Below are 17,224 nucleotides of genomic sequence, written 5' to 3'. Positions count from 1 at the left end.
GGCAACATTTTGGCAGACATACTATACAGGGTTTTCACAATTATTTCCGAATGTTCCATCCATGCGATAAACGTTTAGCGCGTAAAATCATGTTGTATGGTGCGGGAAAACACAAAATATGAACCTTGGAAATGAAAAAAAAAAAAATACCTGTACCATTATGTAGGCAGAAATAATAACCCACAAACGGGTATGGGGAAATTATACCCATTTGATATATATCCAGAATTCTACGTGCAAAATGTAACTAAAAAGATATCCTCCTTACGTGGAAACATCACAAAAGTATCATATGTTTATGCGCACCTCTCCTCACACGCCCTATAATCCGTTTCTAAAAAAACATAGAACCCTTCCCTCCTTGGTGTGTGAGCATATTTTACGAGGCAAAAAAGGTGGATGATCGAATGTACAATTTTGTACACATGTTCAATTTTACATAAATCAGAAAAGCACTTTTTTGCAAAGCTTCCTTCTTCCTCTGTTGAAGTGTACCATATTTTATTCCTTTTTTTTATTAGTACGAGCGTAATGTATGTTTGTTCTTTTGCTCGAATTGATAGAAAAGGAAAATGGTAGGATATTACGTTCCACAAAAGGGATATCCAACGTACGCTTTTTCTTTCACCCGAATTCCTTAAAATTAAATGAGCACAAATTTCTACATCAGCGCAATGTGACAAATAAAAAAAAAAAAAAAAAGAACTTAATTCAAATCATGCATAGCAAAGTTTGTCTAAATACTTCTCTACATTTTCAGCTCTTCAGAAATGCGCAAAGTAGAAAATCTACAAACCGTCCAAAATGGCAATTGCATATATTTGCACAATTTTTGCCGTTTTATAAATAGCACATTTTATTGTACCATCTTTGAAGCCATTCCGCCACAGAGTCATGCATACTTATTATAGACAAATTTGGCCACCTGCTTATTTCCCAGAAGGTGACAGTGAAAGCAAAAAAAAAAAAAAAAAAAAAAAAAAAAAATTCATCCTTGCAAGTCACATTTGTGTGAAGTACCCATTCGAAACAGTCCAAAGTCATTTCTACATAAACATGTAGCAACCGAAAATAAAAGGGGTGTTAAAACCTGTGGACGAAAGAATGCTCCCTTCTTATTTAGCAGTTTTTTCCGTATGTACCTCCTCGAAATGTTGGAATTTTTTTTTTTTTTTTTTCTATAAACGAGCCTTTTCTTAATGGCGACGCAATTTCACTGCTCCCGTGAAACGGACGCAACCTACTTTTATTTCTACGTAACCATTTGTTCGCCTTCAATCGACTTGCATTTACACATGTGCAGCTCCAATCTCCACGCTCGAGGTGACATGCAGCGCTACGTTCGAACTGCAGGAACTTTATCATAAACTGCGCTACGAGGATTAGCGCGAACAAACTTGTTCATACAGAATAAAAATGGGTGTCATTTAGCGTATTCCTACACCTTCCATATTTCGAACCATTTTTACGAAATTGTGTATCCACTTGGATCACACAAAACTATGCATCCTTTTGTAATGACATTCAAAATGAGTATCTTTTTTTTTTTTTTTTTTTTTTTTTTTTTTTTGGGGGGGGGGTACTTTAAAATGAGTGCATGCATTTGTAACAAGGGAAAATTATTTAAAAAATAAAATACGTTAAAAGTGTGAGGCAATTCTTTTTTATATTTTGCTTTCCATTTTTTGAATACTTATCCTTGTGTGCTATTTTGTGTTAACTCGGCCATATGTTGTGCCCTTTTTCTTCGGCCTAAGGGAACAGCCACAAGAAGGAAAATAAAGAAAAAAAAATTAATTCCATACGTTATATATATGTAATTTTGTTAGAACATACCAGAGGGCAAAAAACCGCGAGGCATTTTCCAACCTTATTTTTATGGCACGCATACAAGAAGGCATTGTTTTATGAGCAGCAAGCGGTGTGGAGAAAATTAGGCCAGAATTTCGTGAATTTTGTGAATGTGCGCATATTGCCATTTTCACGAAAATTTCCAGCTTTGATAAAAAAAAAGGAACGCACTCGTTTGTTCATACAAACGCGTGGAATTTATGCTTGTCACTTTGAACGCACGGTGTGACATGCTATATACTTCCCGTTCTTGCTTTTACATTCCCCAACCGAATCGCAGAAAATGAAAAAACGCAACAGCGCATCATTTTACATTCTGTACATTGTTTAGTATTTCGATTACTCCTTTTGTTTAAAATTAATTCATTTTTCTTTTCCTCGCACGCATTTTTACTTTACATGTGTACGTATAAGTGTACAAGAAGTACTTTTCCTTTTTTGTTTCCTTTTCCTTTTTTGTTTCCTTTTTCTTTTTTGTTTCCTTTTCTTTTTTTGTTTCCTTTTCCTTTTTTGTTCCCTTTTCCTTTTTTGTTCTCTTTTCCTTTTTTGTTCTCTTTTCCTTTTTTGTTTCCTTTTCCCTTTTTGTTCTCTTTTCCTTTTTTGTTCTCTTTTCCTTTTTTGTTCTCTTTTCCTTTTTTGTTCTCTTTTCCTTTTTTGTTTTAATGCTATGGAGAGTTCTATATGCATTTGTGCTATATGAACAGATGTAGGGTAAGACACTGACCGTACGTAACAGTCACAGTAGTTACGAAAAACACAGTGCTTATTCCGTCTGTATAAATTTTCACATCTTAAGCTATGATTACACCATTCGGTAGAAGAAAATGCACAAATGCGTCAATGTAGATAGCCTGAACGATGATTTTATAACCAAAAAAGACTCGCTGAAAAGCTTAAGCATAGAGGAAAGAAGCAATAGCAGGATAGCTAAAAGCCATTACGGAAAAAATGATGCAGACATTATGAAACAAAATGCGGAAAAGAATTACCTAGACCATTTTGATGCACCAAATGGAAACCTGAACAAGAATTATATCTACTCCTGTGATAATTTAATGGATGAATATAACAGCAGAAATAGTAACCTGCATAGCAGAACGTTAGAGGAACATTTGAAAAGCTACAGTTACCATATGGGTCCAGAGCAAATACGTAGTAATAAATATGGGATATCACAAGAAAGGGTTGACGGAAAGCATCTACTTAGTCTTAGTGAAGAGAGAAACATGATTCTGTCCAGAGATCGTATTAACAAGAGTTACTTCAGTGAAAATTATGACAACAGAAGTGACACCAACAGAGGTGACAGTAACAGAGGTGACAGCAATAGAAGTAGCGGTAACAGAAATAAGGACCAAATGATCAACATGATAAGTAACCATTATAATAATTTAATCCGAACGACGAATAAAGGTATAGAAAATATAAACAGTAATTGCGATGCTATAATTTCCAACAGAAATTACGATAGCATGTCCGATGTCAGTAGTATCATTTTGATGAACAAAAACGATACTACACAGAGCAATAATGATTACGCAGATTATAACTACAATAGTTATTTTAATTATCGCAACGATCACACCTCTGCATACCACTACAACAACAGTGCCAATAATGGCGGGGAAAATAATGGAAGTAGGACTCGTCACAACAATGGTGGCAACGCAGGGAGTAGTAAACGATACAGCAACGGATATAATAATCGCGCCCATAGGAATGGTAACTATGAAGGAGAAAAAAGGGAATGCTTCACTTTTTCACATGAAAGCTCGCTGAACGAAAATCTAATACCCGAGAACTGTGACTACGCTAAAGTGGGGAAGGCGCACCTCGAAATGCCAGACAACGAGCTGAATTCATTACCCCTATACAATGACGAAGAGACACCGAATAGAATTCTTCAAGAAATGGGTGAACAAACAAAGCAAGGTGAAATGCATTTCACAAGTAAACTCCAGAGCATTGAAAGAGAAAACACAAACAATCGAATTAAGATCTACGACATATTTAACAATTCCAATATTAAAAAGAGTAATAATAATAATATGGGTATTTTAAATTTTTTGAAAAATAAGAGGACGAACAAATACACATATGATAGCAAGGGTATTCGAAATGATGCCCCAGAAACAAAAGACCTCAGTAAAGAGAGTTATAGCAGTGGAGTGTCTAATAAAGTAGGGGGAATTCCTGGTGGGGGAATTCCTGCGGATGGCCACCCCGGGAGTGGTCATAGCAATACTGAGGGAAGTCAAAGCAATTACCGATTTAACGATAACATGAGAAATGTAGAAAGTATCGACCCATATAATGGCTCCTCCGTGCTAAAGGGATGTACGTACAACGACGAAAACACAAAGAACAAATTAGCGACACCCTCTCACATTTTAATCAGCCAGAAGTATATACAGGAAAAGGGTGAAAAGGCATCCAAGGCGGAATTAGCAAATAAGTCTAATATTAACTCATTTGAAACTCTTAAACATTTAGAGAAGGGTGACAATGGTGATGTTACTAATTTATACGGAGCTACACTGAATGGTTTTTTAAACAAAAAGGACAACCATTCAGATGAATGTAGTAATAAAACCGATGTCGCAAGGAAGGAGAAAAACAATCCATTCAGTATGTATCATTATGTGAAAAAGGAACGAACAGATAATGTAGCTCCCCTTTCCAACGAGCAGGGAAAGGGTGACAGTAGTAAAAGTGGTACCACTAGTAGTAAGGATAAGGAAAGATGCAACGTAAACGTAAACATAAACGGAGGAAGTAGCAAGATCAACCGAAGTAGTAACAATGTCGAACAAAATTACAAACCGATTAATAGCGAATATATTGATAACCATGACTGTGGTAGCGAGCTTCCCACCCGAGGTGAAAAGGCCAACAAGAAAGGCCCAATCACACGGGACGCAGCAACAAATAGTAATGACTACAATATTGTAGGGAAAAGAGACCTACACATATATAAAACCGAATTGGAAGTACAAAAAGGTAGTTTTAACCATTATGCGAAGAAAGGCATTAAAAAAGACGCATTGGGAAGAGAACACAGAATGAATGTCCAGAAGAGCAAGCCAGATAAGGATCATCACTACTTCAAGGAAGGGATTGAAACTGAAGGAGAATTTCCTATGAACGAGAAATGGAATGGAAATGATACTTATTACGTACATGAGGAAAACAGAAGAAACGAAAAAATAAAAACCAACGAAGAGTTATCAAGTAAATATATTTCTTCATATTCCGACCCGTCCCTCCCTAGCTCCATACAATCCTCTGCGGAACTCCAAAATAGGATACACGAAAAAAGCCGAAACTCCAAAATTGCACTTACGAAAGGAATGAAGAGCAAGAATGATAAAAGGTATAATGAAAAAAAAAAAATGGACCTGAAGGGGAAACAAGAAAATGAACAATTCCATCGAAGTAGAAGTAACTCCTTAACTGATGACATAAGTTGCATTTATGAGGAACAGAAGCAGTCTGATTTGGGCGATGTAATTGGAGACAATCGTATGAGCCGAAACGGTACTTGCAGACACATTGTCAACGACTCCGATAACTGTAAAAATGCTAATAAAAATAATAAAGGGGTTGGCACCGATGCGATAATCCCCGGACAAACATACAATTATGACGAAGCAAAAGAGCCTCTGCAACAAAATAGTTGCAAGCACGAATGCAGAAATGCACCCATGGTGTATGTCAAGAAGAAAAAAAAAAATAATAAAATGAAACATAAAGGGAGTGATCGGTGCACCGAAAGTTGTACTGACAGGGGTAGAGCAAGCAGCCGTGATGAAGATAAAGGTAGCAATGAGTGCAAAGACAGCCTCAACGGTGAAGACAGTTCTGTGAGGAGCACAAACAGACGAAGTAACTCACCCAATGTTACACATTGGGATCTTAGGAACGGATTTAAAAGGAGTAGTGGAAAATATCCAGGGGAACTTAATAACGCTTTAAAAGAATTAAGAGCCAACAATGGGGATAACCATTGTGAGGAGAGTGAGAGAAAAAATGGACGTGACAACGTATGTGACCATCTCGTTGTCAGCAAAGTCACTCATTCGATGAACCCGTTTAGGCACAATGTTACCACCAACCCTAAGGAAGACAACAGAGGTAGTAACGAATGTGACAGTGGTAATAAGGAAGGTGATGATTACAATAACCGTGATCGTTGTGATAGAAACGGAAAATACCATGACAGGGGAAGAGATAAAAAGGGGCACGTGAATATTTTGGAAAAATCGCAAATTTCGCAGGAATGTAACGAAAACTGTGTTACAAAGAGAAAAGAAAAAAAAAAGAAGAAGGAAGGGATGCTAAAGTCTAAACAGACAATGGCACAAGATGAAGATATGGCACACGGTGATGACACGAATGTGTTTGTCAAGTGTAGAAACAAGAATAAGTCCAGTTACATTATTTCGGACTATGAGCAGCGTGTTTGTTTTATGAGGGAAAATGTATCAGTCAACAAGACACATTTTGTTGCCCCTTGCAAAAAGATGCATCAAACAAAAAAGAACACTAGTAAGAAATGTTGCTTAAAGAAAAGCGAAAACCAAAGTAGCAGTAGCTTCAACTCATCTAGCTATGAAAAATGTGAGGAGGAGGATGTCACATATGATAATAAAACTATTCGCACGAAGTGTACTCGTTTGAAAGAGAACAATATGAAGAAGACGCACAGAACTCCCCTGCACAGTAACACAACCAGTATTAGGAATATGAGGGGAACAAATAGAGGCAATGATGATAATAGCCAAAGCGGAAGTAGCAACCTGCGCTGCTGCGTGAATGATATAAGCAACAGTAGTGACGACCTGCATGATGGCGAAAGGAAAAATGCAAACGCGAAAACAGGAAGGAACAGAAAGAGCAATTTTCCTAATAGGGAAAAAATTGAATTAAAAATTTATAGTGGCGAAGGAGAGAGCCAAAAGTATAAACACCAAGGGGAAACCCTCCCTAACGGAATGGAGAACCGCGACTCCAACTCAGACTCAGACGCCGGCACAGACACAGATTATCACGTTGGAAAATCAAATCGCCCAGTAAGTAATATCGAAAAGGGTAGCCACTTTCCAAGCAGTGTAAGCAAAAAAAAAAAAAGGAAGAGCAATTTGGCCCAAAGTAAAAACGACAAACAACAGGATCTCCCAACAAGAGACGACAACACCGATTGTGATAATATAAAGGAAAAGGAGAAAAGGAAGAAGATGTATTCTTCCACTGCTTGTAGTAACACCCCCACGAATGGAAGTAGCAAATTGGTTTATAACACAAATGGCAATCAAAGTGTACAACATGACAGGCGCAGGCCAATAAAAAAGGGAGACATCCCTGATGGGGATGAACAAATCTGCGCAAATGTGCAACACGAAAGCGAGAACTTTTCCAGCAATGCAAACGATGTTACAATGAGGGGAGAAAACATGTGCACGAGAGGCACCAATATAGACGGTTCCCACATCAATGACCCACGGATGGGCTATGCAGACATTTCCACCTCAAACTATAAAACGCACTCGTCGAAAAATAGTATGGATACCATTGACAACCCTACTAGTGTAGGCTCCCTAAACAAAAAAAAGGATATACAATTAATGAACCAATGTGAAGAAATCTTCGGCTATGCCCCCCAAGGAATGTACCCCAACATGCGATATGCATCCATGGGGGGTGGAAACACAAACCATATGGACGCACATTTCAAGAACATGAATTTGCGAAATCACACAGAAGGTAGCTGTGCAAGTATGATAAACGGAAATGAATTTTCACATGAGAGGGTTAATTGCCAAAATGGGGATTCCAAAATTTTAATCATGGCGGGGGATATCACTAGTTGTGGTGATAAAGTACCCCCAATGGAAGAACAACGGATAGGGGGACAGCTAGCCGGAGATAGCATCAAACAGAACACCTCTCCTTTTTACGAACAGGATATTAAGGTGGACGAAATCCTTACACATAACAATAAAGGTGAATTATTGCGTAACTCAAAACACATGCTAAATGGGACCTTGTTGAATGTGGATTCATCCATTTGGCACAACCCTCAGAAGGAACATAAAATGAAAGAAAAACCCACTGAGCATAACCCATTTAAAGGGACGAAATTTTTACATAATATTAAAAAAACAGAAAATAATAATAACAGAATCAGCAAAATGTATAATGAGGACAACACGTATAACAGCATCTATATGAAAGGGGTCGACTTCTATTTAAAAGACAGTGTAAGAAATCATTCGAATGGAAAATCCAATACTTTGGTAACCGTACATGGAAGGGAAAAGAACGATGAAGGATTAAAAGAACATTTAAACACCAATACAAGTGTTAATATAAATTACAACCAGGGAAATCCCCATGCATACGAAAGTAAAAATACATACATGGGTGAGGAACAAATATTTCCAGGGGAAAACTATAACAACGTACTTTGTAGGAATCGCCCTAATAACGATGATAAGAATGACGAAATATTGCGTGAAAAGGGAAAGAGCCATTTGTTCTCCTCGAGAGGTGAAGAAGTAGACAATATATACAGAAGGGATAGCATTTCCAATGTACCCGTTCTAGGTAGAGGAGCACCCCCACATGTAACAAAATCGATTCAGAGTACCTATCGTGTGTGTGTAAATAATACAACACAAGAAAAACCCCAAAGTATGGAAGACCCATATTCTACCATTTATTACCCAGTGGAGACACACACTAATGCAAATTGTTATATACATCATCCAAATTTCTTCCAAAAAGAAACGAAAGCTGCGCAAAGGTGTATGGAGAATAATCCCTTCTCCTTACATTCAAGCATGAAAAATGCAAGCATGAAAAATGCAAGCATGAAAAATACAAGCATGAAAAATGCAAGCATGAAAAGTGCAAGCATGGATGGTGGAATCAAGTTTTACAAAATGGACCAGACGAATACCATGAGTTTCACACCCCCTGTAGACAGAGAAAGCCAAAATAAAGAATATGACGCATGTGAGATTAGGTTGTTCGATAAAGCTGGGCACAGCAATGTTATCGGGGGAGAGTCAGATGGGTTTGTCGCTAAAAACTATTTCGAAAAAAATGCAAGTGGGCACAAACGAAGGGACAACATGGAAGGAGAAATAGGCGCAAAAGGGTCATATGGACCTGGGGATTCTAAAGATGAACGTAGGCAAATGTACATGCACACGGGGAGGGTTGCCCCCTTCTCGGGAATTTACCCAAGTTCTTCTGGACCACGCTTAAACGACAATAACGGTGTAAACGCACAGAATGGAAATGGTCTACTGGCACCCCATGGGAAAGACACTACGGTGCACTGTATTAGAAAAAATAATGCCGGTCATAATGCCGGTCATAATGTCGGTCATAATGACGGTGATAAGGACGGTCATAATGACGGTGATAAGGACGGCCATAAGGACGGCAATAACAACGGTAGACCATTTGTCAAGGGGATGAACATCCACGTGAGCAGTGCACTGAACGAAGCAGATAAGAAAGGTGTGCATGTGCACAGCCAAGTTGCGTACCCCAAATTGGAGAGCGCAGTCATCTTAAATGAAGTGCTACAAAAAAATAACGAAAATTGGAACAAACCCTACAGTGACACGAATAAAATACCAACACTTCACTTTACGAACAATTTTTCTATCGATTTTGCTAACATTCTGAAAAACTACAAAGATAAATCAGATAATTATCTAAATAAGCAGTACATACAGGACTTGGAAAGAATTCATTTTTTAATTCAGGATTTTACGAACAACTACAGGTGTAGCGATAATTTAAAGTCCATTTTTCAACTACTTCAATACGAATTTGACAAGGAGAAAAGAGAGCATCAATATTTTTGTCAAAACCAGAAATATGTAGTTCTTACCATGCCTCTAAATGATATTAAGAAAAATTATGATAAATTTGGTGAACCCAGTCTAATAGAACCCATCTCCCAATATAAGCTGGATACGTGCCTTTTGGAAAATTTAGATAATCAGTCCAAGGGTAAATTCTGCAGTTTGGAAAGGAACCACTTAAAGGAAGACCTTACAGATGCATATAATTTAGTTAAGAATTGTAGTAGGGGGGATGACCCCAAGGATGACAGTAGTGATTATGATGCTAATGACAAGTGCGTGGAGAAATGCACTACAGGAAATAGCATAGGATTATACATGAGGACACCAAGCTATGCTTCTTCCCAGAATAGCACCACAGACATGGGAACCTCTGCGGAATCAGTGGTGGTACACACGTACAGCCACAACGGTGATGAAAACACCAATGGAAAAAGCAACGGTAAGCAGGTCAGGACCCAGCGCTGCATTGGTAATTTGCCTAAGACGGACAAAATGGGAAAGTATTGTATTAGCAAAAAAAGGTGGAGTGGCAATTTGAACGAAAGTATCTTGTCCAAAATGAATATATTCCTTATAAGGCACAATAACCGCGTGTACAAATTTAAGCTAAATAGCAATTTCGCACAGAGAGGAAACCAATTATATGATAAAAAAAATGGAAAATTTTTTAAATTACTTTCTTCATTTTATGAACAATTTCTCAAGGAGAAATGCAACAAAAGAAATGTTTTACTTAATGGAGACATATCCCTAAGTTATGTAAACAATGATGATCCCAGAAAGGATAACCTTTCAAATGATCAAACAGATAATGAGATTGCTAAATCTTCACATACCAATAATGAGGACAACTTTTATAATATTATTCAAAGTAGTGGACTCACGAATATTGACGATCTTTTCATTTCGGACGACGAGGTGAATCTTATTTACATGTATAGCAATCATCGCAATGAGAAGATTTATAGTTTAGAAAAATTGGACGTATTGACAAATCAAAACTCTATATTGTCCACTTTGAATGATAGTACTAACACCGGGCACGAGAATTACGCCTGTAAAAAATGAACAGAAAAAGGAACTAATGAAATTAAAGTTGGAGTATTTAGACGGAAAAGTTTTACCGACTGTACTAAATATAAGGAGCAAGAACTTGCATGGATGGATGGAGGAGGGTGAAATACAACATGAAAAGCACAACTCGTGGAGAACCCCCCCCCCCCCCTATCTGTGCCTGATTTACCACGGTAGGGTGAATTAACTATTTTTTTCCATTCATTTGAATTTTTACTTTACTTTTTTTTTTTTTTTTTTTTTTGTGTGTAAAAATGAAGTCAAAAGTAGGAACAGAAAAATTGTACCCGTGCAGTGTGCATTTGTGTTACTCCCGCACGTATATGTGTAGACCACAGAAGAGGTGAGAAAATGCCTTTCATGTGTACATTATTAAAATGGCTTTTATAAATTGTGCTAAAAAAAGGAAAAAACATATAAACCATCCTCCACATTTGCAATTTTTTAATTAACACCTTTTAAACTTTTTCCTGTTACTTTGTTTTATTTTTTCATGTTTTCACTTTTCCATTTTTCCATTTTTCCATTTTGCCTTTTTTCCATTTTGCCTTTTTTCCATTTTGCCTTTTTTTGAGAAACTCCTTTTCCAATTGTTTATAAGGAATGCTCCATTGCGAACATGTCCTTTTCTTCATTCGGGCATGCCCGACACGTGGCCGGACTTTGGAGGATCTACATGGACGTGTATTCATATGCGTCTGCATTATTCAGTGCATTGATAAATATTTACCTCGTTCCTTATTTGTTTGTTTTGGAAATCCCTTCAAGGCGCAAGACTTTCCTTTTCATCAATTTAACGGGAAAAGCATGAGCGGCTAAATAGAAATATGGCGTTAAATAATGCGCCAATAGGGTTTCTATTTCTTCGTGTGTCATTTTTGATAGCAGGACTGCCTTTCATCGGAGGTTTCCACTCTTCCTAATATAAGTGGCACAGCCACGCGCAGTCTTACTCTTTGGATAAAATTACCCTCGAACTGGCATGTACTACTTTATACGTGTTGATCTCACTCATATTCTTGTACCTCTGGTTCAGCAGCGCGGAAAGGTTGCTATCGCTGATGTTAATTTGTCTTAGGAAGATGAAAAAAAAAAATAAGCGCATCAATTTGTATGAGCATATATATACACACACGCGTACGGGGACATCCCACGGTGTGCACTATTACTCACAGCACAGTGTAGAGGAAGTGGGCGTTATTTCCTCTTACGCCTATAGGCGAATGAAGCAATAAATTACAACTCCATGCGCAATAAGTGAAGGCAATTTCGCTCACGAAGTGCTCCATCTAGCTTACTTCAAATTCGGCAGCAATACGAAGGAGTACTTGTCCAGATCTTCGTCCAAATTTGCCAGTGCGTTGCTGCTGACATCAAGCCTGCGTTGATTTTTTTTAAACAACAAATTGGACGTGCAAGGGGGGGAAAAAATACATACATAAATACACATATAAGCTTATATACATAGATACATTTAGGAAGGAGAAAAACTTTGCAACAAACTGAGCAAGCTTCCTTTTCTACACTTTCGAGGCACTCACTTCTCCAGTAATTTCAGGTTGTACAAATTCTTCATCAGGACTACGAGGCGCTTTATTTTGTTATGACTCAAATTTAGCTCCCTCAGGTTGTACAGAAAGTTTACAGTACACTTGCCGGTGTACCTACCATGGGAAGGGCGTAAAATGCGAATGCGTAAGTGCTCCGACATACATGCATACATACACTTGTACACACACATATATATGTACACACTGCGAATGGAACCGAAGCGACGAGCACCGTAGCTCATCCCGCCTTTTCGGCTCTCTTCTTTCCTTTTTGTTCATACGACTCTGATAGGAGATTGTTGGACAAATTAATACTGGGTATAAAAAAAGCTTCAATCATGAGGGGGTATGTTATGTTGTCAATGTTGAATCCACTCAAATCAAGATCCCCGTTATCACCTATCGAAAAGGGAAAGACAAAGACGAAAGTTTTTGCTTCACTGTATTCATATTTCAAAATGTTCACGGAACAAAACGATTTTTTCGTTAATTTTTTTTTTTTTTTTTTTTGCAAAAAGCGGTTAACCCATTTTGGAATCCTCGTAGTAATCATGTATTTTTTTCCTGCATATGGTGAGGTGTTAACATGAGTGGGAGTACAAAACAGCACGGTGGATAAAAAATAAACAAAAGCCAAAGGATAGGTACAGAAATAAGGAAAGTAGAAATTACTGTATCCGCAGGTCCGTCTCCAAGTCTTTGTAGTACCCCACTCGCATGCTGTCCACTTGCTTTAACAATTCAAGTAGAGGGAAAATTTCGTCAAACCGTTCAAGCCTTCTTAACATTTCCAGCCTGCAATATTATCGTTTTGGTTTTATTAAATGTTTAATGTACATGAAATGAGTCACTCATATGCGAATTCACAATGGGGGGGGATCGTAGTTTCTAGACGCTTCTTCCTTTTGTCGTCGCACGTCTATTCTTCCTCACAGAGAAATCTCTCTACATTTCGAACACAACAGTATAAACGGTCAAGGAGGCCTATTAATCTGGCAACTAATGTATGGGCGCGCCGAACTGATTGCAAACTAATAGGAAGAGAGAATTTTCTTCCTCTTGACTTACTTGGTAAATAAGGCAAACTTGCAAGTGCTTTCCAAAAGTAGTAGTTCATTCATTTGCTCAAGCTCCAAATTTAATGAAGCGAAATTCATGTGCTTGGCTGTATTCAACAATATGTTGGAGAGGCTGATATATTTATATAACGCACTGAAGGGGCTAACGCAACTGGACTCGGAATGCATTCTACCGTCCCTTCCCCTTTGTTTATCATAATCTAGTAATATTTTGAAATGTTCGTTTTGGGAAAACTTCCTGAAATCGATATGGTATACAATGTTGTGCTCATATGTGTCTTCCTCATTTAAAAAGTTATGGCACTTGGTTAGATCGCTGAGGATATTTTTTCCGTAATGCACCTTCCCTGGATCGTGAAGATTATACTTATAATAAAATATACAAAATTTTAAATAAGTAGTTTGCCCATTCAAAAGGATATTTTCATCGGTGGGTTTGAAAAAATATACGAAGGATTCGAAACTGTCGTGAGGGTTGTTCAGGTCTACGAAATGTTTGCCCCACTCTCCAGTTATTTCCTTTCCATTTTCATCGTAACACTTTGATTTGGATAGATTGGCCTTAACCAAATTTTGGAAAAAAAAATAAATGCAATTATTTTGCAATAGGGTGAAAAATATTTCCTCCTTGTCATTACCCTTTTGAAAAAGAAACCATCTATAAAATTCCCACATACTTTGATCAAACGGATCCGTGAAAATTGCACTTTTTATCAAATCTAACTCGTTCTCGTTGCAGATTAGGGATTCACGTATGGTGTATTTCAGAAACCAGGCGGAGAAATTGGAAAAATTTCTTTCAATCAATGTTTTCGACAGCTCGTAATTGACTTTATGGACGTCAAATTGGTTTCCAAGTTCTGTGGAGGAGGGATCACGTTCATCAGAACTGTCTTTCCCACTTTGAGCTTCCCCGCTCTGAGGCTTCCCCCTCTTCATATATATATGCACACACGCTATGATATAGGCCCGGTAGTTCCAACAGTGGAAGTTTCTATCGTCTTTGTTGAAGTTGTTTTTGCAATATTCTAACTCATTCATCAGGTCAGAAAAATCCATTAGATCATTCTTTAGACAAAATTTTATTATCCACAATTTGTGAAACCATAAATCATCGAACTTGTTAAATTTCATCATAATTTCTTCAACCATTTTGTTTTCATTTTTCATCAAAATTTTTAGCTCCTCACGGGAGGTCTCTTTTCGGCAATCTGCTTCTTCTTCGCCTATAAAAGGGGGTAAAAATGCCCTCAAAGAGAAGAGTTTTATAATGTATTTTATCCTTAGTAGTATGAATAGAGAGGTTCATACGGCATGTTACAAGAATGTGCGGGTATAGTGATGAAAAGATTCAACCTCCTTTTCTCAATTGATGATGCCTACCACACATGTGTGTGCACCCTTCGACTGGGAATTCTTCCCCCCCCCCCCTTTATCTTTCTTTCTCCTACAATATGTAGCACGCATAACACAGACGGGATTACGTTCCATATGCGCTGCTCTTTTGTATGCCCTTTCTTACCTTTCTCCACTTGGCTAGCTGATGAGTCCGAATTTACCAAAGACTCAAAATATTCCCTCCTGAAATTCCACAAAGTCTGTACATTAGGGCACCTCCTCAAAATGAGGGATGTCTTCTCGATGTATTCTTTATCATAGACTTTTTCATTCTTCTTTTTTATCAAGTGATTCACAAGGGGAATTAATTCTTTGATTTTTTCTAGCTTGGCTTTCTCGTCTTTTGAGCTACTGGCTTTCCGTCCATGCATTTTCCAATTATGCTATATTACCTGTTATACGTTATTTTTTTATACGTTATTTGTTATACTTTATTTTTTATACGTTATTTTTTGTACGTTATTTGTTGTACGTTATTTGTTATTTGTTTTATATATATATATTTTTTTATATCTTTTCTTCTCTCCCCCTCCCTTCGATGACAAAATTGCGCAAATCTCTCAAATGAGGTTAATATTTTTTACATCGAAAAAGGGCAAAGATTTGCGGAAGGGTGGGGGAACAGTGCTATACCATGCCCTTTTGATGACAGTCATGATGAAATTCGAACACCTGGCTTCCACTACTTGGGCTTCTTTAATTTTGGAGAAAACTGAACGGAATTACAATATACCATTGGAACTTTTCATCAGTGAGATACCCACGTCCATGCGGAAAGGAGCGCCAGATGAAGTGCAAGTCGACCTGCCGTTGTAATATTAATATATGCTACATTGCAAGAAATACCCATGCCGCGTCGTCACGGCTATATAAACCCTATAAACAAGTGAAACACTTTTTGTAGGATGCAAAATAAAAGTCCAAACAACCACCACAAAAGGCGTGTGTTAAACTCCCGCCTTCTTAAATCCTTTCCCCCGTACACATGTTACCCTTCGTGAAATAATGAGCTTCTAAAATGTCGCGCAAAAGGAGAAAAAAAAAAAAAAAAAAAAAACTTGCAACAATTCTTCACCGTTAACGGCTCGGCTAGCACAAAATAATTAGTTTTTTTTTTTTTTTTTTTTCCTTTCTTAAAAATGTGATGATAAAAAAAAATATATAGAAAAATACAGACACATTTACCGCATATACAAATGCTTAAAATGTAAGGGAATTTTTATCCTACTAACCACTTCGCTACTGCGCTTCTTTTTATATATGCAAGGAGAGCACGAATCCTGAGGCCTCTTTCCATCCCTATAAATTTTTTTCATAACTCAAAAATGTTTCTCGAACAAGCAGCTACATGACGAGAGGGAAATATTATCTGTACATGCACATACATGAATGATAAGGGAAGCAATCAGTGTGCTCATTTTAGTGTATTTTTTTTTTTTTTACAACACCTGGTGTTACATATACACACACATGTGCACGCGTTACACATTTAACCGATTGGGATTCCCGCCGAAGTCGCTCGACATCGACGGAGTAGTCATTTCGAATCACGCGAAGATATAACATTTTTGCAAATATGAATATTAAAAAATTGAAATTTTGAGAATATCCTTTTTGAGACTTAGACGCCTTTTTTTTTTCATTCATTTTTTCCATAAATAATGGCAAGTACGGTAATGTGTACAACCTCCATTTGATGGAACGGGCTTTTCTTTCAACCCTGGTTTTGTGCTGCAAAGAGGGGTGTTCAATTTTACGCGCATTCTTTCCCAAAATATGTTTACGCAATTGTTACACACAATTTTTTAAATATTTACAAGATGTGAATAATGAAGCCTGCGTGGGCCTCTAATTTGTAGCAAATTAAAGACAAAAGGAAATAACTCCATGAAACCAACTATATTCTGTTTATATTTACGCATCAATTTTTACAAATGTCCTTGCGCGGGAAATATTTCTTCTAAATAACGCGTAAACAGTCGCTCATAGCCTTAATGCGGATAGCAAAAAAAAAAGAAAAAAAAAAAGAGTATATTAAAATAAATATGCATATGCATATATATACATGTGCGAGTATTTATTAGCTCGCGACATGAGGCGTGTCACTCCGTATTTAACGAAAGGAAAAATGTCTATGTAGGGATAGATCGACCTGTTCTTTATTTTTTCAACCATAAGCAAATTTACGGGCTTAATGCAGACGTATATGAACAAGTCGGGTAAAGTGAAAAGGTGTAGAAATAATTACCTACTCACGAGTCACACCTTCTGTATGTGTATAAATTTTCCTTTTCTTCATGTAATGACAACATGGCGAACACGTAAACGATATATCAAAGAAGCAATTAGGAATGGATGGAAATAACATCTTATAGGGGAAAAAAAA

The 17,224-nt window shown here is 37.4% G+C and overlaps 2 protein-coding genes across 2 annotated transcripts; one reads left to right on the top strand and one right to left on the bottom strand.

Moving 5' to 3' along the window:
• Positions 1 to 2,675: 2,675 nt before the first annotated feature.
• On the top strand, positions 2,676 to 10,805 carry PKNH_1239900 (conserved Plasmodium protein, unknown function; the record flags this gene model as incomplete). Its single annotated transcript, XM_002260413.1, has 1 exon — positions 2,676 to 10,805. The coding sequence occupies one exon, from the start codon at positions 2,676 to 2,678 to the stop codon at positions 10,803 to 10,805; it is 8,130 nt and encodes a 2,709-aa protein (XP_002260449.1).
• A 955-nt stretch (positions 10,806 to 11,760) lies between these two features.
• On the bottom strand, positions 11,761 to 15,209 carry PKNH_1239800 (geranylgeranyl transferase type-2 subunit alpha, putative; the record flags this gene model as incomplete). The annotated part of the gene is made up of 8 exons (XM_039114180.1): positions 11,761 to 11,884; positions 12,110 to 12,190; positions 12,353 to 12,475; positions 12,643 to 12,760; positions 12,888 to 12,925; positions 13,034 to 13,156; positions 13,430 to 14,666; positions 14,963 to 15,209. 8 exons carry the CDS (start codon positions 15,207 to 15,209, stop codon positions 11,761 to 11,763), a joined length of 2,091 nt encoding a protein of 696 aa, XP_038969828.1.
• Positions 15,210 to 17,224: the final 2,015 nt, after the last annotated feature.

This window comes from Plasmodium knowlesi (genome assembly GCF_000006355.2).
Source record: "Plasmodium knowlesi strain H genome assembly, chromosome: 12".
NCBI classification, from domain to species: Eukaryota; Apicomplexa; class Aconoidasida; order Haemosporida; family Plasmodiidae; genus Plasmodium; species Plasmodium knowlesi.
Note: the sequence above shows the minus strand (reverse complement) of the source record. Positions and strands in the feature narration are given on the sequence as shown.